Source organism: Erinaceus europaeus, chromosome 10, assembly GCF_950295315.1.
Source record: "Erinaceus europaeus chromosome 10, mEriEur2.1, whole genome shotgun sequence".
Classification (NCBI taxonomy): Eukaryota; Metazoa; Chordata; class Mammalia; order Eulipotyphla; family Erinaceidae; genus Erinaceus; species Erinaceus europaeus.
The window spans coordinates 1,301,050-1,325,502 of record NC_080171.1 but is presented as its reverse complement, the minus strand read 5'-3'; the positions used below and the strand labels follow the sequence as shown (position 1 = coordinate 1,325,502).

At 43.4% G+C, this 24,453-nt stretch overlaps 1 protein-coding gene across 2 annotated transcripts in view; it reads left to right on the top strand.

Annotated features, from left to right (window-relative positions):
- Positions 1-24,453, top strand: part of MUSK (muscle associated receptor tyrosine kinase) — a 158,600-nt gene that overhangs the window by 12,687 nt on the left and 121,460 nt on the right. For both annotated transcript variants that reach the window (XM_060199015.1, XM_060199014.1), the window contains exons 3-5: positions 4,741-4,892; positions 7,883-8,010; positions 22,352-22,493. In XM_060199015.1, the coding sequence (XP_060054998.1) occupies positions 4,741-4,892; positions 7,883-8,010; positions 22,352-22,493 (422 nt within the window). The remainder of the gene's footprint in view (positions 1-4,740; positions 4,893-7,882; positions 8,011-22,351; positions 22,494-24,453) is intronic.

Below are 24,453 nucleotides of genomic sequence, written 5' to 3'. Positions count from 1 at the left end.
CCAAGTGGTGAGGGGGAAACCAACAGTGAGTAATGGCTCTCTGCCTTTATAAACCAAACGAATCATGATAATAACATAAGGCAAAGTCCAACAGATGAACACCCAAAAATAATTAAACTGATAATCTTTAAATCAGTCTGTTGGGCTAGCTTCGTGGGAGGAAGAGAGAGACGACCAGGGACTCATGGCTGAGTGGTACGCAGTTCAGCCTTTATTCATGTGGAACACAGTGCAATCTAAGCTATCTCTATCACAATCTTGTCCTTATATATCCTGAGGCAGAAGAGTCAGGTCCGAAGAGGTTGTACGTAAGATAGGGGGTGGGGGGAAGGAAAAAGTGTGCAAAACAGTGAGGATTAAACCAATGCCCTGGAGGCAGGGCGGTGCTTAGTTAACAGTGGTTATGTAAATAGAATACAGTGTTAAGCAGGGGAGATTAAACCAATGAAACAGAAGGGGTTTTAGAAGCAGAATTTAGAAGCAGACCAACATCAGTCAAGGCCACAAAAGAAAGACAATTCTAGAAACCATCACAGCTTTCTGTTACACTCCTTAGGATGTATAACAAATGTAGTATTCCAGCTGAACAGAAAAGGCATATGGAACAGCTAGGGAAATCTAAATGAATAATAGGCTTAGTGAACAATGCCTCAATGCTAGTTCGTTAGCTACCAGAAGGGACCGCAACAGTGTTGATCATGGGAGAAACTTCATGTGGAGCTATATGGGAGTGCTTTATGTAATTCAATGTCTTGTACATCTGAAACTGTTCCCCAAAATTTCCATTTTAGCAATTATGAATATTTTAGCAATCCCCACAATTCAATAGCAATTAATTCTAATTATGCAACAATGATGCAATAGATTGTAAACCCTGAAAGTTTCATATTTCACAGAGAACCTGGACTTTTGGTGCATAAATCTATTTCCAAACTATTTCAAGTGTCCATATGTTCCAATAAAAACTTTCACACAGCAAAAAGAAAACAGAAATCTCATAGCATGGGGTGTTGTCAGGCTGGCTTCGCGAGCGGGAGACAGATGACCAGGGACTCATGGCTGAGCTGTATGCAGTATCTCTTTATTCATGTAGAACGCAGCACAATCTCAGCCAAGCTAAACTAAACTAAAGTAAAACTCACAATGCTGTCCTTATATATACTTGCCAAGTAGGGTGTAAACAGGATGTGATGTAGAGAGGGTGGAGAGAAAAGTGACTGGTGAAAATCAGGGTGTGACAAGGAGAGGGGGTGGAACAGGTGAGAATTCTACCACTGAACCACCAATGCCCTGCAGGCAGGGCGGTGCTTAGTTCACAGTGGTTATGTAAATAGAATACAGTGTTAAGCAGGGGGGACTAAACCAAATGAAACAGAAGGGGTTTTTAGAAGCAGAATTAGAAGCATGCCAACAGGGTGTGAGTGTCATGGCTCCTCACGGTTATTTTGTATGATTTAATGAAGAAATCAGTGGCTTTCCTGGTTACATTAGACCAAATGTGCACGTTTGTGTTTCTCTTTAGCGCGAGTCTGTGATGAGGGCCTCCTGCCCAGGTTACAAAGCAGACTCTCTTTCCTTTTCCTTTCTTGTTTTTACAGCATTTTCCTTTCCCACTACTTTTTCTTCTTTTCATTTTCCATTAGTGACTTGAAGAAACATGCATTTTTTATTTCATAGCTATGGAGACCAGAAGTCTAAAGTATGTCTCTGACCTAAAATCAAAGTGTTGAGAAGTTGGTTTGTTTTGTTTGTCTGTTTAACTTTTCTGGAAACTTTAGAAAATAATCAGATTTTCTTGTCTTCTCACTTCTAGAGAAGACTGCCATGCCCCCTTCCTTCATTCCCAGAACAAACAAGGGCAGCTGCCCAATCTCTACCTCCTCTGATTCTCTTGTCCTCCACCCAAAGGGTCTGAATAGCCCATGATACTCTGTTTTAGTTTTTAATTTTATTAGTGTCTAAATATTGATTTACAAATAACAAGTGTGATTCTGCAGGGTTCCCACCCCCAGAGTTCTGTGTCCCCAGTCCCTCCACTGGAAACTACAGCAGTTCTCCCAAGCTTGCAGATAGGGGATATAATCTCTTTTAATTTTAATTTTTTAAATTTTATTTGTTATTGGATAGAGTCAGAGATGAATTGAGAGGAGAGGGAGAGGTAGAGAAGGAGAGAGACAGAGAGACACCCACAGCTCTGCTTCACCACTCGTGAAGCTTTCTTCCTACAGGTGGATTAGGGACTTGAACCTTGGTCCTCATGCTCTGTAGAGTGTGTGTTAATCAGTTTTGCCACATCCTGGCCCCTTGACTATCATTTTATAAGTTTCAGTCTATATTTGTATATACTGCCCTTTTTTAATAGTGCTTCTTCCTCGTACTTTCCAAGTCACAGCTACACCTGTTACTACTTCCAAATGTCATTTCTTTTTCCTCTTTTCTCTCTGGGTCCTGATGGAGTTGGAGTTCAGAGCCCTCTGGTCCTCTTCCCCTAACATTTCTCCCCTCTGGGAGCACAGACCAAAGATCTTTCTGGGGAGCAGAAGGTGGGAGGTCTGGCTTCTCTCATTGCTTCTCTGATGGACGTGGGTTTTAGCAGGTGGCTCCACACCCCCAGCCTGTCTCTGTCTTTCCCTAGTGGGGCAGGGCTCTGGGCAGGGGGGTTCTAGGATGTCTGCCCAGGGAGGTCAGGATGGTGTCATGGTAGCATCTGCTACTTGGTGACTGAAAGGCAGTAAGATATAAATCAGGACAAAATGTTTAATAAACATGAACTAAGAAGCAGGAACAGAGCAGATGAGAATAGAGATTTTAGGAAGGAGAGATGTGAGATACACCTATTTTAGGTGTCTTCCTGGTGGGGAGGACATGACTTTCGTAGTTTTGTCTCGAGTCTGATAGCTAACATGGAGGTGGACAAAAATATGCTCTGGGAAGATGGTGTTAGAGCTAGCACAGGGCTAAAAAGTTGAATTATGGCAGAGAGTAGCTCTCAAGCTCAAATAAAATCCATGGATAAAATTAACTGTAAACCCATCCTCCTGACCCAGGGCCCGTGTCTGTTCACATTCAGCACAGGAGCCTGTGTGCCCTCCAAGTTCCTGTCAGTCTGAGCTCACAGTCCATGGTCACAGCTGGAACATTCTAGGCTGCTCTCACGTCAGGACCCATCTTCCTCGAGGGGCAGAGCAGGCTGACCAGCCTCCCTTCAGAGAGTGAGAAGTCCCCACCATGGCTGCTCTACAGTGAAGGCAGGTCCTGGAGAGGCCACAGGAGGATTTATGATGATGTTCCTGATGGAAGTGAGCAGTGATGGTGGAGAGAGGGGTCTGTTAGATGTCTGGGCCTCATGACACTCTATTTTAAATCCTTGATATTTGCGAAATACCACTGGACATGTAAAGTAACATTTACTTTAAATATATGAAGTATGTGTTAAAATGCTGATCTCTGGGGGTCAATACCTTCCTAAAGCACATCTTTCTTTTCTTTTCTAAGAATATCTTATTTATTTTATTTAAATGAAAGAAAGAGAGGGAAAGATTGTAGATAAACAGATGATTAGATAGATAAGATGATAGACAGGTAGGTAGGTTGGTAGGTAGGTAACAGATAGACAGGCAGGCAGACAGACCAACTCTCTGCTCAGCTTCAGTTTTCAGTGGACTTGGGGGTAGAGTCCTGGCTGTTGGAGCCTTGGGTATGAAAGTCTTTTCTGCAGCCTCTATGCTGTCATCCCTCCCCTGGACACACTTTTCATAAAGGGACTTTGTCATGAGACCCAGGTGGTGCTGGGAATTGACACTGGGCCTTCTGAGCCTCAGGCACGAGAGTCCTCAATACAACCAGGAAGCCATCTCCTCACCCGACGGTTAGTCATTTCAATAGATAATCCACTCGTTCTGCTCTTCCTGTTTACTTGTGGGGAGAAGACCTAGACATTTTGGGAGCAATATACCTTCCTGAATAAATCCTACATTTGGTCTGACCAATACACATCACCTTTAGAGGGCAGCGGGGCTCTGATCATTGCTTAGAAATGATTAGCATAGGGGCGGGCGGTGGCTCACCGGCACATATCACTATGTACAGGGATCTGGGTTCAAGCCCCTGCTCCCCACTTGCAGGGGGGTCATGAGTGGTGAGGCAGATATTCATGTGTCTCTCTTTCTCTCCCTATCTCTATCTCTCCTTTTCTCTGAGTTTCTATCTGTCCTATCTAATAAAAATTTGAAAGAAAAATTAAAAAGAAAAAAATGGTTGCTAGGAGGAGTGGATTCACAGTGTAGGCACCAGGCCCCAGTAACCACCATGGAGGAAATTAAAAAAAAAAAAAAAGAGCCAGGCAGTGGCTTACCTGGCTAAGTGACACACATTACAGTGTGTAAGGATCTGGATTCAAGCCCCACTCCCCACCTGCAGGGGAAAGACTTCACGAGTGGTGACACAGGCCTTCAGGTGTCACTCTGTCTCTCTCCCTCTCTCCCTCCCTCTCCCCTCCCAATTCCTCTCTGTCTTTATCCAACAATAAATAAATAAATGTTTAAGAACATATAAAAATAAAGAGAGATGATTAGTAGATGCTGTCAGCTTCTGATTGCCTGCTAAGTTGATTCTATCATTTGGAACTCACTCAAGTTTCTCCGCTCTATCTGCCTTTGGACAAGCCCTGCTTGGCCGTTTAAGGATGTACAGAAATGCCCTCCATGTGACCCCTTCTCCCACCTCCGCCCTGCCCCGCAGGCTCTTCGACACCCGCTACAGCATTCGGGAGAACGGGCAGCTGCTCAGCATCCTGAGCGTGGAGGACAGCGACGACGGCGTCTACTGCTGCACCGCCAACAATGGCGTGGGGGGAGCCGTGGAGAGCTGCGGAGCCCTGCAAGTGAAGATGAGTGAGTGTCCCAGAGCTCCTACATTTCAGGTGCCCGCAGCTGGCATGAGGCCGGAGGTACTCCCCTCACGCCCGCAGGCTAGGCAGGCGAGCAAGTGCGGTCAGTTCCACACCTCTCCTTTCTCCCTTCTGCTCCGACCACCCATGGGCCTCCCCTTCCCTCTCCGCCTTCCTCCCTGCACACAGCTCTGAATTGGTACCACTTCCTCCACTGGAAAATTTCTCTCCAAATCTATTTATTGCCTTGGGCCTCTACCACCATTCCACCGCCGCCAGCAAGCATTTCCTCTCTAGGCTGTTTGCAGACACTTCTGCTCTCAGCTTAGTTCAAGTTTGAAGTTCTTAACCAACTTTTCAAACTTGAAGGGGTCAAAGACTCACCCTCCTTCTAAACTGGAGCTTCTTCTTGTCCCCTGCCCCGTGCCTATAAGACTAGGAAGTATTCATGACTTACATTTCTGTCGCCATTACTTTCAGCTCTTTATTCTTGTGCAAGGTGTACTTCTCCAGAAGGGTATATGCTAGTTTGCCCATCTCCCCTCTATTTCTTTTTGTCGAGTTAATCACTCGCATCTAAGTGCTAGCCCGTATACATCACATTTGATGTGGGGCCATGCTGCTCAGATCTGATCCTAGACTGACTGTCTCCCATCAGCCCCCTACACCTGCCCTGGTCCTGAGAAGCATAAGTCTCCAGGAAAGAAAACCACCAGTGGCCTCTGCTGATTCCCGCACCTCCACACCCCAGCCACGTCTGCCTTAACTCTGTCAGCTCCACAGTCAGTGAGTCTCGGAGCCCAGCATCTCACAGTACAGGACAATTCTATTTCTAGCTCTGTCCAGAGAAGGAAGTAGGCTTTTTGCACTCACGTTTTGCCTCCAGATGTAAAGCGCCAGCTGCCTCTTTCTCAGCTGAAGGGAGCCTAGCTCCCTCACCCCTTCCACACTCTCCTCACCACCAGCAGCCATGTCTCACTCCTGCCCCGGCTCCCTCCTCAGGCCCTGGACTGGGCCTCCCTTCAGTTCTCCTCTGGGTCCTCTCCTACCCAGTGTCACTGTGACACCAACACTCCCTCTCCAGTATTTTCCAGTCTCTCCACCTACTTCAGAGCTCCGCTGGTAAAGGGTTGCAGTGCAGTCTTGCTCTCCACAGGCCTGTGCCCCCCACCCCACCCCATAGATAGTCACTTTAGTTCTCCCACAGTGTTAGACATAGGTCCAAATTAAAAAAAAAAATTAATGCTTTCTTTCAATTTTAACAAGAGGTAAGAGTGAAAGGCACACAGAGACCAGAGTCCTGCTCAGTTCTGGCTTAGGGTAGTGCTGGGGATTGAACCTGGGTCCTCTGAACCTCAGGCACGAGAGTCTTCTGCAGAACCACTGTGCTGTTTCTGCAGCCCAACTGCTGTTTCCTCACATGTGTCTGCTCAGCTCTTTCTATTCCGCACATGAGTGAAGCCGCCCTGTAGTGTCCTTCCCCTCCGGACTGGCTTCCTGAGCAGCCGTCTTCTCCAGTACCATCCACTCTGTCCCAAAGGACACAATGTCATCTTTTTGATCGCTGCATAGTACTCTGTTGAGTATCTGTCCCATGACATTTTATCCACTCATCTATGGAAGGGTATCTTGGTTGTTTCCAAGTTTTTGCTATTGTGTTCATATTGTGTGCTATGAACACAGGGCGCAGATGTCCGCTGGCATCAGGGTGATTCTATCTATCTTTTGGGCAGGGCCTCCTATTTGCAAACTGTCAACAACGTGGCCATCATTTCCCTCCCTGTCACCACACTACTGCAGGGAGAAGCGAGGCAGCTCGTTTAAAAAGACCATGTGGACTAGCAGGACACAATTCCACCTGAGGCCATTTTAGGATAATTGTGTTGCTTCTGACCACCCTGTTTTGTTGTTTTGTTTTTATTATTTCTATCTGTGTGTAAAATATGATTTTTGAATCTTTGTATGGATATAGATTTTCATTTTTCCCTTGCTCTAGAATGCTTGGGGGCACAGACTGAGAGTCTGAAAGTTGCCTCCTGTTGCCTTTTAGTAAATGCTCATTCTCTGCCATGTCACACATCTTATTTTTGTGAGAGCAGACTTGATGCCTACCTCAGAGATTTTTCTCTTTATTCTAAGATTCACCATTTTCTCAAATTAACAGGAATATGTTGTTTTACTTTATTATCTCTACTCAGATTCTTGGTAGATCTTTTATATCTAAGGGTAACTTTTCAAAATAGACTAACAGATTTGATAAATTTTCCTTTTGAAAAATAGAATTTAGTTGACATAAAGCCTTTCTTCTGAAAGAATAAATGTAAGAGTATTTCATAAAATAACAGATTCCATTATTCTGCTTTGTAGAGGAGAATCACACTGAGATGCATAGTAGCATTTCTCTGACTAGGAGTATAATAAGAGTTGCTTTACTCTGGAGCTTAAGTGTGCCTGATTTTTAATCAGCAAATATAATAGTAAAATTAGAATGAAGTTTCAGAAGTATGTAAAATATGAGCAGCAAAGTTCACTTTCCAAGTCTTATTGAAGTTAAATTGTGATATCATGACAATTCATTTTAATCAATACATTATTAACTCTCTTTTTATTTAAAAAGAGGCTTACCTATTGTTTTATGGGAGAACACTAGAGCATCCCTCTGGCACATGTCCTGCCAGGGGCTGACCTCAGGAACTCTTGCTTCCAGCTCTCTACTGGCTATGCCTCCCCTGTGCAGCAGAGGGGGACCCCATCATTCCAGACCCTCCTCTGGTCACAGATCTGTGTTTTCTGCTTAGGGAGCAATGAAAAAAGAGACAACCTCAGCTTAAAAAAATGATTTCTTCAATAGTTATTAAAAAACATATCCTGGGACTTCATGAATTTGTAGTATACTTTGCCTAAAATTACTCTTCAAATGGGTAGCGTTAAATCAGTTACAAGTTATATATCCAATAGACTCACGTTCCTGTGTGAATTTTTATTTCCATCCAGAACCTAAAATAATACGTCCTCCCATAAACCTCAAGATAGTAGAAGGCTTGAAGGCAGTCCTGCCCTGCACTACGATGGGCAACCCCAAGCCGGCAGTGTCATGGATCAAGGGGGACAGCTCTCTCAGGGTAAGTGACCGCTGAGTGTGAGCACAGCCACTGAGACAGCTGCGCGGTGTCTCCTAACAATCCGTCACATACTCAGGCCCCTAGCGCAGTCTGTGCATGTGCAGTGCCCTAGTCTAGCCGAGATGCTTCGTGATTCCAGTGTGTGTGAAAAAGTCTTTCCATTTGAGAAGGAGAAAGATGTGAGTCAATGATGTGAGGGTGGCAAGGGAGGCAGAACAAAATTTGCAAAGCTATCATCACTTTGTACTGGTTGTTTTAGTAACATCGAGGTTTTAACATGGAATCATTAGTTTGGATGGTTTAAAAATGATGGGGCTTGGGGGCCAGGTGGAGGCATACTGAATTAAGCACGTATAGTACTAAGCGCAAGGACCCACACAAGGATCCTGGTTCAAGCCCCAGGCTCCTCACCTGCATAGGGGACACTTCACAAGAGGTGAAGCAGGTCTGCAGGTGTCTTTCTTTCTCACTCTCCACCACCCTTCCCCTCTCAATTTCTCTCTGTCCTATCAAAAAAAAAAGTGGAGCTAACATCCAGTTTTTAGACCTGGCAATTTCTAGGAGGAAGAAACAGATAGGAGCCTAGTAACTAGAAACTCTCCAGAGAATTAGGCACAGCTACTCAGAACAGGTAGACAAGCACCTTGCTAAATACTTCAACTACAAAGACTAGAGAAATGCAATGTGCATTATTCACGCTTACCTTGCACTGTTTTGTATCTTTTAGGCATGCAATGATTTTTTTTTTTGCCAGCAGGATGATTGTTGAGACTTGGTGCTTGTAAAACTCTACCACTCCCTGAGATATACATTTTTAAATATATAGAGAGAGGGAGATTGAGAGAGAGGGAGGAAGGGATTGTAATGGGATAGAATTCTCCACACAGAAGTCAAAATCCAACACACCAAGTCAGGTGGTTGAGTGTGAATTTTGTTTATTTTTACATTCTTTATTGGGGAATTAATGTTTTACATTCAACAGTAAATACAATACTTTGTACATGCATAACATTTCCCAGTTTTCCACATAACAATACAACCCCCAGTAGGTCTTCTTTCATCCTTCATGGACCTGTATTCTCCCCACCCACCCACCCCACAGTCTTTTACTTTGGTGCAATACGCCAATTCCAGTTCAGGTTCTGCTTGTGTTTTCATTTCTGATCTTGCTTTTCAGCTTTTGCTTGAGAGTGAGATCATCCCATATTCATCCTGCTGTTTCTGACTTATTTCACTTAACATGAGATTTTCAAGGTCCATCCAAGATCGGCTGAAAACGGTGAAGTCACCATTTTTTATAGCTGTGTAGTATCCCATTGTGTATATAGACCACAACTTGCTCAGCCACTCATCTGTTGTTGGACACCTGGGTTGCTTCCAGGTTTTGGCTATTACAAATTGTGCTGCTAAGAACATATGTGTATACAGATATTTTTGGATGGGTGTGTTGGGTTCCTTAGGATCTATCCCCAGGAGGTGTATACAGATATTTTTGGATGGGTGTGTTGGGTTCCTTAGGATCTATCCCCAGGAGGGGAATTGCAGGATCATAGGGTAGGTCCATTTCTAGCCTTCTGAGAGTTCTCCAGACTGCTCTCCACAGAGGTTGGACCAATGTACATTCCCACCAGCAGTGTAGGAGGGTTCCTTTGAGCCCACACCCTCTCCAGCATTTGCTGTTGTTACCTTTTCTGATGTGTGACATTCTCACAGGAGTGAAGTGGTATCTCATTGTTGTCTTTATTTGCATTTCTCTGACAATCAGAGACTTGGACCATTTTTTCCCATGTTTCTCAGCCTTTTGGATCTCTTCTGTGGTGAATATTCTGTCCAAGTCCTCCCCCCATTTTTCGATGGGGTTATTTGTTTTCTTGTTGTTGAGTTTGGCAAGCTCTTTATATATTCTGGTTATTAGCCTCTTGTCTGATGTATGGCATGTAAAGATCTTCTCCCATTCTGTGAAGAGTCTCTTGGTTTGGGTAGTGGTTTCTTTTGATGTGCAGAAGCTTATTACTTTGATATATTCCCAAAGGTTTATGCTTGTCTTAGTCTTCTTTGTAATTGGATTCGTTTCATTGAAGATGTCTTTAAAATTTATGCAGAAAAGAGTTCTGCCAATATTTTCCTCTAAGTATCTGATAGTTTCCAGTCTAACATCCAAGTCCTTGATCCACTTGGAATTTACTTTTGTATTTGGTGAAATACAGTGATTCAGTTTCATTCTTCTGCATGTTTCAACCCATTTTTTCCAACACCAATTGTTGAAGAGACTCTGCTTTCTCCATTTAATAGTCTGGGCACCTTTGTCAAAGATGAGATGTCCATAGGTGTGGGGGCTTAGTTCTGGGCTCTCAATTCTATTCCACTGGTCAGTGTGTCTATTCATGTTCCAGTACCAAGCAGTTTTGGTGACAATGGGCGTATAATACAATCTGAGATCTTGGAGTGTCATGCCTCCGGTTCTGTTCTTTCTTCTCAAGGTTGTTTTGGCAATTCCAGGTATTTTCTGGTTCCAGATAAACATTTGTAGCATTTGTTCTATTCTCGTAAAAAATGTGGTTGGGATCTTGATGGGGATAGCATTAAATATGTATATGGCTCTGGGTAGTATGTTCATTTTGATCATGTTAATTCTTCCAACCCATGAGCATGTAATATCTTTCTACTTCTTTGTGTCCTTTTCAATTTCCTTGAGTAGTGACTCATAATTTTAAGTTTACAAGGGCTTCACTTGTTTTGTTAGGTTTACTCCTAGATATTTTATTGTTTTTGTTGCTATAGTAAAATAAATTGATTTCTGGATTTCAGGTTCTTCTAACTTAGTGTTTACATGGAGGAATGCCATTGACTTTTGAATGTTAATTTTGTAGCCTGACAACTTACTGTATTTCCTGATGATTTCCAAAAGCTTCCTGCTGGATTCCTTAGGTTTTTCTATGTATACTCTCATGTCATCTGCAAGTAGGGAGAGTTTGACTTCTTCTCTTCCAATCTGTATACCTTTAATTCCTTGCTCCTGCCTGATTGCTATGGCCAGAACTTCCAACACTATGTTGAATAGTAATGGTGATAGTGGACATCACTGTTTGGTACCTGATCTGAGGGGAAGTACTTCCAGTTTTTCACCATTGAGTATGATGTTGGCTGTAGGTTTACTATATATAGACTCCACTATCTTCAGGAATTTTCCATCTATTCCCATTTTTTGTAGTGTTTAGATCATAAAGGGATGTTGTATTTTTGTCAAAGGCTTTCTCTGCATCTACTGACATGACCATGTGGTTTTGGTATTGCTTTTAATGATGTGGTGGATCACATTGATTGATTTACATATATTAAACCAAGCTTGTATGCCTGGGATAAACCCCACTTGGTCATGATGAACAATCTTTTGAATATACTGCTGTGTTCGGTGGGCTAGAATTTTATTCAATATTTTAGTATCTATGTTCATCAGAGATAATGGTGTCTGTAGTTTTCTTTTTTGGTTGTGTCCCTGTCTACTTTTGGTATCAAAGTGATGTTGGCTTCATAGAAGCCAGAAGGGAGTATTCCATTGTCTTCAATCTTCTGGAAGACTTTTAAAAGTAGAGGTATTAGTTCTTTTTTGTAGAATTCATTTGTCAAGCCATCTGGTCCAGGACTTTTATTCCAGGAAAGTTTTTGATAATGGTTTCAATTTCATTAGCTGTGATGGGCCAGTTCATGTTATCTAGTTCCTCTTTACTTAATTTTGGAAGTTCTTAGGTATGTAGGAAATCGTCCGTTTCTTCCAGGTTCTCTAGCTTGGTGGCATATAGTTGTTCATAGAAGCCTCACATGATATTCTGAATTTCTGCAGTGTCTGTTGTGATATCTCCTCTTTCATTTACAATCTGATTTATTTGGGTCTTCTCCTTTTTTTATTTTGTGATTCTGGCTACAGGTTTGTCTATTTTGATCACTCTTTCAAAGAATTAACATTTATTTTGTTAATATTTTGTATGATTTTCTTATTTTCAATGTCATTTATTTCTGCCCTAACTTTAGTGATTTCTGTCCTGGTTGCTTTAGGGTTCCTTTGTTCTTCTTCTTCTAGGTCTTTAATATGTGCAATAATGCTGTTTATTTGTGCTTTTCTTGTTTTCTAATGTGTGCTTGCATGGCTATGAACTTCCCTCTCACTACTGCCTTAGCTGTGTCCCCAATATTTTGATAACTTGTGTCTTCATTTTCACTGAACTCTCCAAACATTTTTATTTCTTCTTTTACTTCCTCTTTGACCAGTAGTTGTTTCAGGAGTGTACTGTTGAGCTTCCACATTTTGGTACTATTACTAATCTTTTGTTGACTGTTAAGTGTTAGTTGAATTCCACTGTGGTCTGAGAAGATGTTTGGGATGATTTCAATACTCTTGAATTTGTTGATGCTGTCTTTGTGGCCTAACATAGGGTCTATCCTTGAGAATGACCCATGCAGACTTGAGTAGAATATGTATTCCAGTTTCTTGGGATGATTGACTCTATAAATGTCTAATAATTCTAGTTTATCTATCTCATTTAGCTCTCTCATGTCTTTATTGATTTTCTGCATGGATGATGTGTCAAGTTGAGAGAGTGGGGTGTTGAAGTCCCCTACTCTTATTGTGTTGCTGTTAATATATTGCTGTAGCTCTTTCAGTAGATGTTTGATGTATTTAGATGGCTTCTCATTGGGTGCATATATGTCAATAATTGTTAAGTCCTCTTGTTTGACTGATCCTCTGAGCATTAAGTAGTGTCCATGCCTATTTTTTTAAATTTTATTCATTTTAAAGTTTATCATGTCAAATACGAGAATAGCTGTTCCTGCCCTTTTTTGTGGGCCTTTGGCTTGCATGATAGTTTTTCATCCTTTCACTTTGAGTCTGTGTTTGTCTTGTTGAGTTATGTGGGCTTCCTGTAGACAGCATACTGTTGGGTTGTGTTTTCTGATCCATGTTCCTACTCTGTGCCTTTTAATAGGTGAATTTAGGTCATTGGCATTATTGATATCAAAGATTGAAGAAATTTTAACACCATTCTTATAGATTTTTAGAGTGTTCTGATCTATGGCCTATTTATGGTGGTCTGACTGATTATAGGAGACCTTTCAGAACTTCTTTTAGGGCAGGATTGGTGATAGTTTATTCCTTCAACTGTTGCTTGTCTGAGAAGGTTTTTATGCCTCCATCTAGTCTGAATAACAGTCTATCAGGATACAGTAGTCTTGGTTGAAAGCCTTTCTCATTGAGCACTCGATAGATTTTCGGGTTGTCTCCCTCCTTCTCCATCAGGGTGTCCTCCAGGGGAAAGGTAACGGGCTGGTTCTTTCTCGCTCACGACAAGGGTGACACGAAGTAAAAGACACCAGGGGACTCTTAGTGTGAATCTAGAATCTGAGTCCTTCGAGACCCAGAATCCTAGAGTCCGTTTATTAGCAAAATTGACATGAGTTAAATAGAAAAGCAATGGAGGTAATTATTGTTGCAATATGACAGAAATTACAGGTTTCTTAACAGTCAGCATGCCCCTAAGGTAGGGGGTTGGTATGACAGGAATTGATGAGATACAAGACAGTTATTTTCCATAACACAAGCAACTTAATTATCCAAAGGTATTTGAGAGAAGCATAGGGGTTAAACCCGTAGGGTGAGACAGAGAGAAGATGAATATCAAAAGGCCATATAGTTTGGAATCTCTCTTGTATGGGGTCTGAGGTGTGTGATGAAGTGTGTGATAAGGTGTGTTCTTCTGTGATCAGAAGGTGACTTTGAATGAGTGAATCTGTGGCCATATGGCCTGCAGTTAATGGAGGGAAGTACTGGGGTATCTGTGGGCCTGAGAGTCAAGAAGGAAAGAACCAAGTCTGAGTTTCCCCCCCTTATGCTCACCTCAGTTGAGAGAGACTTACGAAGAGGTTATCTTCTTAGACCTCCATCCAAAGATGGGGGTGGTTCTCCCTAAGCTCTATCAGGCTCACACATGTTCCCAACATCTCCTCCTAATTTCTTTAATTAATGAACAGTGTTTATGGATCAATGTCAGTTAGAGCATTTCTTTCCTCTAAAGGAATACGAGTGTAAGGGTGAACTGAGACTCTCTGTACTGTAACATTAATTATGTCATGTATGCATTTCTTGAGGAATTGAATGAGGCAAGGAATAATCAGCGATAGAGCTACCATAGCTAGTAAAGAGCCTAGGAGAGGCAGAAGCCAAGTAGTTAAAGGAGAAGAGAACCAGGAGTTATTATTGAAAGGGGAAAAGGAATTCTTAATATCATGGCTAAGTTTGTGCAAGGTATCAACATTCTGTTCTACAAATCCAGTTTCATTTACAGAAAAACAACATTCTTCCTGCAATGCTAGGCAAAGACCACCCCGTTCTGCATATATTAAGTCCAAACCACGACGGTTCTGGAGTACCACCTTGGCAAGGGAGTTTATCTGTCTCTGGAGAGGCTCCAAGCTGTCAGAGATAAAGTCAATGGACTGTTGGAGCTGATTTTCAATGCGTCCAGCAGCATAGAGAGATTGTCCCAAAGTCCACCAGCGAGTTTAAGAGATGCAGTCAGTGGATGTGATGTCCAGGGGAAGAAACAGCACGTCTGGTCTTCTGGTGGGTCCGCGCCAGCTGATGAAATTCTTCTTCTTCATAGAGGGTCAGCTGTGGAATAAGAAAAACTAGGAGGCAAGGACCAGGTAGAGAAGAACTGACACGAAAATTAGGTCAGCAGAATGAGAATTGGGTAGGCTGGTGAGGTTAGCTGGAGTCTATACTGGCATGGTGCCCTTTAATGGTAAGGACTTGCCAACAGGGACTCTGTGGATTTTCCAAGAGCAGTAATGTCATCCAGCATAATAAAAGGAAAACAAACATTCCAGCATTGAAAAAAGAAAAAAGAAAAAAAAAATGTGTCTCTATGACTATGTGTCTCTATAAATTGGGTGGCTTTGTCAATGAGATATAATAAATGGACAATTCAAATTTCTGTAAATATTAAGAAGGTTTAGTAAAGTTACTTCATTGATACTTTAGCCAACTGAATACTGGGGGGTGCATTCCCCTTATTTTTTATTAATTGAGCTTAAAGGTCTTAGTTTTTCTTGTTTGAGCTGTAGCCCACATAAATTTAGAAAAAGTACCAATTGAGAAAAAAAAAATTGTTTACCAAACATGGGCAGGTGAGTTACATCAATCTGCCAGAGAGCACTGGCTTTTATCAATGGGGATTAGTCTTCAAATTCTGAATAGCAGGACCTTAATTAAACAAAGCAGGAGCCAGTAAAGTGCTCTCACTATGGCAGGTCAAGCATTAAAATTTAAGACGCTTGTAAAAAAATGAAGAAAAAATAATTTAGGATATGAGTGACTTTAGGAGTCATCACACACCCATAAATAAAAAAGAAAAATGTTTAGTTTTAAATCTTACCATATGAGCAGTTGGTTCTTCATCTGTAGATTGTACCTATAATTATTTACTTAAGAGAAAATAATGTGTACCAAGTTAGAAGTTTAATGGTTAGAATTGGCTTGAGTTCCTCCATATGATTTTAGAAGGCTCTTTATTAAAATATACCAATATGTTATAGAAAGTCAATACCTAATGTGTTGACATGTTAAAATGTTTACTATTTTTTTAATCATTTAATTTTAAACTTAGTTTGTTAGAATCTTTGTTTATCACAAAGCTTATCACACCCTTAGGGCAGCTATAAACAAGGGTGGGTACACAATTGATCTTTCACTTAAAAAGCTAAGATAAACCTCATAGCTTAAATGTTTAAAAATAAATTTTTACTGTTACATTTATTTTAGATGACAATATTAGACTAAATAATTTTGTTGAATCACATCTGCCGAATAAAAAAAAATTATCAGGCCAGGAATATCATGTTTAACCCTTTGTTCCTGGCAAGGCCACTGTTCTACCCTGACTGGGTCATTAGAAAGCCATTCTAGGTGAGGGGTTTCGTGACGAACAGTGGCGTTTAAAATTGGGGGTGCTGGTAAGATTTAGAATTTTCACCCTCGTGAGAGAGGCGCCCTGTAGAGGGGTCAGAACAGATAGTCACATTTAAAGATTCTAATAAATCTCTGCCCAATAGGTTAGTGCTGATGTCAGCGATCAAAGGGCGGAAAAGTCCAGTAGTCCCATCAGGATCTTCCCAAACAAGTGGGTCTTGGGTCTGAAAGGCCTGTGTAAGGCCGCCCACCCCATGAAGTCTAGGTCCAGGGAGGAGATTCCAGTGCCTGGGCACCTCCTTCTGTCTTAAAATATTTCTGTCAGCTCCGGTATCAATCAGACATTTAAAAGGTTTTTTGTCAATCAGGAGTGTCATAATTGGGTGACCTCGTTCAATAACAGGGGTAGTCCACAATACTTCTGGCTCTGGACTAGCACCTACCCTTTTCAGCTGGCTATCTTTATCCTGGGTCCTCTCGTGGACTGGGTGCTCTCCCCTATGCTCAGCAGGGAGCAGTGCAGGGGGCAGCGGACAGGCTCCCTGGCTGGATGGAGGCGTGATATCTACAGAGCATTTTATTATTTCCGTATCTTTCCCTCTTTCAGGGGCTAAGGGTTGCCCCAAATCTAGTTTAAATCTTTGTCAAAGTCTGGTAAAGGTGTGCCATCTTTATGCATTTTAGAACGACACTCTTTTCTCTGATGATAGCCCTTCTGGCACCGAGAACAAAGTGTCTTAGCTTTCTGGTTGCCAGATGGGGTGCGGGGTCCCTGTTTGCCTTTAAAACACTGGTTACGCCAGTGCCCCCTCACGACCGCACTGAAAGCAGGCTCCCTTCTGTTTATCTAGGGCAGCTGCAAAAGCTTGCACCAAAGTGGTGGCCTGGTGAGTGCTGGACCCTATCTCTTGAGTGGCTAAAATCCACTGACTTGGGGTCTCATTTTTTAGAGACAAACATGCTTGACGGAAGTCTGGAAGCATTCCTTCCCATACTATAGTTTTTAATAATAACTGACGGGCATTTGGATCAGAAATTTTTCTCTCTAGGCTGGCCTGTACTCTGGTGATAAACTTACTTAAAGACTCGTCTCATTCCTGGCATAGGCTAAGTATAGGGGCAGGGCTCTCGCCTGTAGGCGGTGTTAATCGGTCCCATGCCTGCATTGCGCAGAGGCGCACCTGGTCAAAGTAACCGGGTGGAAACCTGGCCTCTGCCTGAAGAATTCCGGTGCTCAAGCAGCCTGTGCCAAATAATGCATCGAAATTCCAATCTGGCTGCCCTTCAGTATTTCTACGGGCTTGCTGCAAACACTCATCCCGAAAAAATGCTTCCCACTGGAGAAAAAGTGGGCTAGGCAGTACAGCTCTCATAATATCTCTCCAATCTTGGGGTGTATTTAAACTTTGTAGATAACCCTGGAGAATAGACTTTGTCCAAGGGGAATGAATCCCGTCTTCCCGAATAGCGATTTTGAGTTCTTTTAAATCAGAAACTGCATAGGGGTACCAGGAGCTAGGTTTCTGCCTGTTTGGGACCAAATTTACAGGGTACACACTAAGCTGTCCTGGGGAAAACTGATCTCTTAGCTGGCATAAGCGTTCAGAGTCTGTCATAGCCACTTTTGGAGCGACAGGGAGCAGTGAGGTAGTTGGAGCAGGAAGAGGAGGGAGAAGGGCGGTGCACAGGGTCTGTGCAGGTGGCTGTGGATCCCGCAGCTGCCTTTCATTTACTGGCATGTCCTGCGGCTCTGGCACAGCCAGAATCACTGGCGGGGGCGATAGCGTCTGTTGTGCCGAGGGCGGCGGCGCTTGTGGGAACTGTACAGGTTGTGGCAGTGATGGCAATGAAGCCGTGGGCGCCTCTAACTGCACACTGGGTTGTGGCAGTGATGGCATTGAAGCCGTGGGCGCCTCTAACTGCGCACTGGGTGCAGCCGGCGGTGACTGACATGGCGGCTGAATCGGAGGTGCCTGTGCCTTCGGAGCTGGCTCTGTTACTGCCCAAGGCGGTGATACAGGCAAAAATAATGCCTGTGGTCCAGGGGGCAACACCGGAGATGGTGGCCTGGTCCATGCAGGGAAGGGCAGGGGTATCTGAGGAGGAGGCGGAGGTGGAGAGGAAGGTGCAGAGAATGGTGGAGGGAGAGATGGAAACTGCAGAACAGATTCTTCAGATTCTGCCCTTTCTGGAGAAAAAAGCTTAGACTTAGCCAAGAGAGCAACCTGATCCCTTAATTCCTGAATAGCAGTCTCAAGGCTAGCCTCTTTTTTAGTATCTGATCCTTTCAATTCCTTTAAGACTTGCACTGGGGGTGCCAGAGTGGCCCCGCCCTCCAGCGACTTGGCTGAGGGAGAGCTGTCCCTTTTCTCTGGTTCCTTAGCAGATGCCGCGCACTGTTTTAATGCAGCAATGATTGCCAGGAACTGAACATCTAGTTCTCTTAATCCTTCAGCTTCCTCCTTGCGGGCTAAATATGCCACACAGGCCCATGACTCTGGGTCATAGATATGCTCTTTCCTAAACCAGGGGGCTACATGAATCACCACATTCCAAAATCGTAGGGCCTGTTTCTTTGATAGCTTTAACGCTCTGGTAGCTAACAAGTCTCGAAAGCACTTAATTGGAGGTTCCTCCTGGGTTGAAAAAAAATTCCCCATGTCAATTTAGCTCAGAAATTAGGTGAGGGTCTAGAGCAAATGTTACAAAATTTGGATAGGAGGAAAGATTAGGTCAGACCTCTTAAGATTCAATGGGGGAAGAATACTCAGTTTCTCAGAGCCTGGCCAGGGTTCTGTTCCACTGAGGTTCTCCCTCTGTATCCTCTCCACGAGCTTCCCTGGAGTGTGAAAAGATAGGGAGAAGGAGAGAAAGATCACAGGGACTCAAATGAGAGCCTTGGGGTTACCTTTCCGATGTGCTTCGCTATATCTTCTTGATTTCCTGAAGCCATGGTCCTGATCCCCTCAGTTGGGCCAGCGTTTTTCAACTGGGTGAAGGCTGATGCCTGATGGGCCGATTTTCCTCTTGAGGTCGGTAAATTCTGCCCCACACTGTGGGCGCCAGATTTCGGGGTGTCTCCCTCCTTCTCTGGCAGGGTGTCCTCCAGAGGAAAGGTAATGGGCTGGTTCTTTCTCGCTCATGACAGGGGTGACACGAAGTAAAAGACACCAGGGGACTCTTAGCGTGAATCTAGAATCTGAGTCCTTCGAGTCCCAGAATCCTAGAGTCCGTTTATTAGCAAAATTGACATGAGTTAAATAGAAAAGCAATGGAGGTAATTATTGTTGCAATATGACAGAAATTACAGGTTTCTTAACAGTCAGCATGCCCCTAAGGTAGGGGGTTGGTATGACAGGAATTGATGAGATACAAGACAGTTATTTTCCATAACACAAGCAACTTAATTATCCAAAGGTATTTGAGAGAAGCATAGGGGTTAAACCTGTAGGGTGAGGCAGAGAGAAGATGAATATCAAAAGGCCATATAGTTTGGAATCTCTCTTGTCTGGGGTCTGAGGTGTGTGATGAAGTGTGTGATAAGGTGTGTTCTTCTGTGATCAGAAGGTGACTTTGAATGAGTGACTCTGTGGCCATGTGGCCTGCAGTTAATGGAGGGAAGTACTGGGGTATCTGTGGGCCTGAGAGTCAAGAAGGAAAGAACCAAGTCTGAGTTTCCCCCCTTATGCTCACCTCAGTTGAGAGAGACTTACCAAGAGGTTATCTTCTCAGACCTCCATCCAAAGATGGGGGTGGTTCTCCCTAAGCTCTATCAGGCTCACACATGTTCCCAACAATAGATACCTTGCCATTCTCTTCTGACCTGTAATGCTTGTGTGGAGGAGTTTGCTGCTAATCTTATGGGTTTTCCTCTGTAGGTGACTCTTTGTTTTTCTCTTGCAGCCTTCAGGATCCTTTCTTTATCATTATTCCTTTCCATTCTCAATATGATGTGTCTTGGTGTCTTTAAGTCTGGGTAATTCTGTTTGGGACCCTGTGCACTTCTTGAATATTTATGTCTTTGATATTGTCTAGACTAGAGAAGTTCTCAGCTATTTTGTCCTGAAGTATGACATCATAATTTTGTGCTTCAACCTTTGGGGGGGATTTTAGCTGGATTCTTGTCCTGGTTCATTTCTCCAATATTTCTTCTTGTTGGTTTCTTGTTGGTTTAACCATTTTATATAGTATGTTTTGAGGTCCCTATCTCAGTACTTTTCAAATTAGTGATCACTCTCGCCTGGATTGACTTGTGTCTAAGTAAAGTAATTAAAATGTTCACAGTTGTGGAAATTGACAGTTGTTTCAATAGTATTTTAATCCCTGAGTTGGATATCAGTGTCTTAAAATCCCCTTAATTTTTTTTTTCTTCACTGTAGGGTATGGGAGCCTGAGGGCTTTTAAACTATAGGTAGTCTTCTTAGCTTAATCACTGACTCCTGACCCAGAGATAAAGCAGGGTGGTGCAGAGATAATCCAGTGGTTATGCAAAGAGACTCTCACAACCCCACTGCTAGGCCACCTGGTATAGGTCTTCTCCTGATTTTCCTGGCTAGTTCTCTGTCCCCTGGTGTCAGCACAGGGCCTCCCTGCCGTTGCTCCAGATTCTAAGGGCAGTAGCAATGGAGACCCACAGTTGCATTTGATGAGTCTCAGGTGAGTCCTCTCCTCCCTTCAGCCATCTTTTTGTTGGTGAAACAGACTGGAGGTGTTGTTCAATTGGTAAACTTCTGGACTATTTCCAGCCACTTAATCTCTCCCTAGACTCCTCTCTGTCCAGGAGCCACATGTGTTTGCACTCACTGCTGATTTGGTGGGTTCCTGAAGTCGTTCTAGTTCTGCCTTGTTGGGGTCCCAGGTGGTCTCCTTTGGTATACTTTGGTAGACAATGGAGAGCAGAGGAGAGGAACACCAAGTGTGAATTTTATTTAAGCCTCCTCAGCTCGGAGTCCAGCCCAATGAAGACTCACAGTGCAGCTACTCAAAGGCTGAGCGATAAGTACAGTTAGGAGTCATCTTTTTATCCTTTTGCAGCATATGCCAGCACTGGTTACATGCAATATTTGCCAGTTTCCAGGACTTGGCTTGTTTACCTGAAATATAATGAATGTGGGGGGGGGCTGTTAGAGCTTGGTACGAAAACATCTTATTTTCCCAGAAACAAGCATTCTTCCTTACTGAAAGTGGCAGGGTTAACAGAAGCAGAAAGTTAGCAGTAGGTTTGGTTGATTTTTAACTGTTAAATTGATCTGGTGCCTAACCAACATCTGGATCTTTCCCTGAAGTATTCCCACTATTTCCTCTGGGTTATACACCTGTCCCCATTTCCCCTTGATTACACCTATACCATTGCCCCTTGATTACACCTGTCCCCATTTCCCCTTGATTACACCTATACCATCGCCCCTTGATTACACCTGTCCCCATTTCCCCTTGATTACACCTATACGATGGCCCCTTGATTACTCCTGTACCCATTTCTCCTGGATTACAGCTGTACCCATTTCCCCTGGATTACAGCTGTACCCATTTCCCCTGGATTACAGCTGTACCCATTTCCCCTGGATTACACCTGTACCAATTTACCTTGGATTACTCCTCTACCCATTTTAAACCCTCACAAGAGGGGGGGGAGAGAGACTACTGCATCACTCTCTGCAGCTCCTGAAGGAAGCTGGCCTCTGCAAGTGGCCCCCAAAGACCTGAACCTGCGAACAGGTGTGCTCTAGTGTTGGTGCTGCCACCGGTTCCTGAACTTTGACCACTGACTGCAATGACCCCTCAGGGTTTGCTCCCATCTTTATGATTCCTACTACTCAGCAAGGCCACAGGCGTGATGCTCTTTATCTTACTAGGCTCAGATGACCTGGGGGGAGCGACTTAGGGAAAGACACATGTCAGATAGTCTACATAAAGTACAATGTTGGTTATCTTTGTTTTATGTAAGTAAACACATTGAATGTCCTGTGGTGATTTGTGTGATTCCTTAACTCCCCTTAGTTATAAAGACTGGTGCACATCCCACTTGAAGGACCAGATGGCAGTGGGAGGTGGGGGGAGGAGTCAAGGAGAGGAGGCCGTTGTGTGTCACAGGAGTAGACTGTGGTGGAGAGCATAGTGCCTTTGATGTAAATGCTGATAGTTACGACTTCTAAGGAATCAAATTTTTGGTGTCCCATGCGATAGAATAAAATAAAAATGGAGTCGTTGTTCAGTGAATTTAGTTCATCTTATTTAATAGTGTGTGTTCTATATAACATGCCAAAGCAAATGTGAAGTTCTTGTTTTGGGTGATGACGATGGTGGTCTGGGTGCAGTGGAGCAATGTCTTCTTGGGAGAGCCGTGATAGTTGACACTCATATTCCTTTTCTTGTTAGGACAACTCCCGCATCGCAGTTCTTGAATCTGGGAGTTTAAGGATCCACAATGTACAAAAAGAAGATGCAGGGCATTACCGCTGTGTGGCCAAAAACAGCCTTGGGACAGCGTATTCCAAGCTGGTGACATTGGAGGTTGAAGGTAAGGACTTGTCTCTCCTCCCCCTGTGGCCAGCAGAGGCTGCGCCTTTGGACGTGCAGGGCGCACTTGGGCTTGCAGAAGCAGAACTGGACGTAGTGTCTCTCCCTCAGCTACTTCAGACTTTAGGTCACAGAGTCAAGACCAACAAAAGAGAAAGGAGACAAAGTCCACTAGTAACAATGTCATATTCTATCACCACAAGTCACAGGTGTTTTTGGACAAAACACGAGATTCATGAGAAAGCTTTTTTTTTTTTCCCCTACCAGAGCACTGCTCAGCTCTGGTGTATGATGGTGTGAGGAACTGAACCTGGGACTTGGGAGCCTGAGGCTTGAGTGTCTCTTTGCATAACCATCATGCCATCTACCCCCACTAGATTCACTATAATAGTACAATAGTAGGACAAATTCTTTCCTATTTAAAAATTTGAAGACATTACTTTTTTTTTCTTTTAATAACAAACACATAATGGGGGCTGGGCAGTGGTGCAGCTGGTTAAACTTAAGTTTTGTTTCGGGGTGTCTCCCTCCTTCTCCGTCAGGGTGTCCTCCAGGGGAAAGGTAACGGGCTGGTTCTTTCTCGCTCACAACAGGGGTGACACGAAGTAAAAGACACCAGGGGACTCTTAGCATGAATCTAAAATCTGAGTCCTTCGAGTCCCAGAATCCTAGAGTCCGTTTATTAGCAAAATTGACATGAGTTAATTAGAAAAGCAATGGAGGTAATTATTGTTGCAATATGACAGAAATTACAGGTTTCTTAACAGTCAGCATGCCCCTAAGGCAGGGGGTTGGTATGACAGGAATTGATGAGATACAAGACAGTTATTTTCCATAACACAAGCAACTTAATTATCCAAAGGTATTTGAGAGAAGCATAGGGGTTAAACCAGAAGGGTGAGACAGAGAGAAGATGGATATCAAAAGGCCATAGAGTTTGGCATTTCTCTTGTCTGGGGTCTGAGGTGTGTGATGAAGTGTGTGATAAGGTGTGTTCTTCTGTGATCAGAAGGTGACTTTGAATGAGTGAATCTGTGGCCATGTAGCCTGCAGTTAATGGAGGGAAGTACTGGGGTATCTGTGGGCCTGAGAGTCAAGAAGGAAAGAACCAAGTCTGAGTTTCCCCCCCTTATGCTCACCTCAGTTGAGAGAGACTTACCAAGAGCTTATCTTCTCAGACCTCCATCCAAAGATGGGGGTGGTTCTCCCTAAGCTCTATCAGGCTCACACATGTTCCCAACATCTCCTCCTAATTTCTTTAATTAATGAACAGAGTTTATGGATCAATGTCAGTTAGAGCATTTCTTTCCTCTAAAGGAATACGAGTGTAAGGGTGAACTGAGACTCTCTGTACTGTAACATTAATTATGTCATGTATGCGTTTCTTGAGGAATTGAATGAGGCAAGGGATAATCAGCGATAGAGCTACCATAGCTAGCAAAGGGCCTAGGAGAGGCAGAAGCCAAGTAGTTAAAGGAGAAGAGAACCAGGAGTTAGTAGCGAAAGAGGAAAAGGAATTCTTAATATCACAGCTAAGTTTGTGCAAGATATTAACATTTCGGTTTTACTAATCTAATTTCATTTACAAAAAAAACAACATTCTTCCTGCAATGCTAGGCAAAGACCACCCCGTTCTGCATATATTAAGTCCAAACCACGACGGTTCTGGAGTACCACCTTGGCAAGGGAATTTATCTGTCTCTGGAGAGATTCCAAGCTGTCAGAGATAAAGTCAATGGACTGTTGGAGCTGATTTTCAATGTGTCCAGCAGCATAGAGAGATTGTCCCAAAGCTCCAGCAGCAATTCCAAGGGAAGCGGTCAGTTGATGTGATGTCCAGGGGAAGAAACAGCACGTCTGGTCCTCTGGTGGGTCCGCGCCAGCTGATGAAATTCTTCTTCTTCATAGAGGGTCAGCTGTGGAATAAGAAAAACTAGGAGGCAAGGACCAGGTAGAGAAAA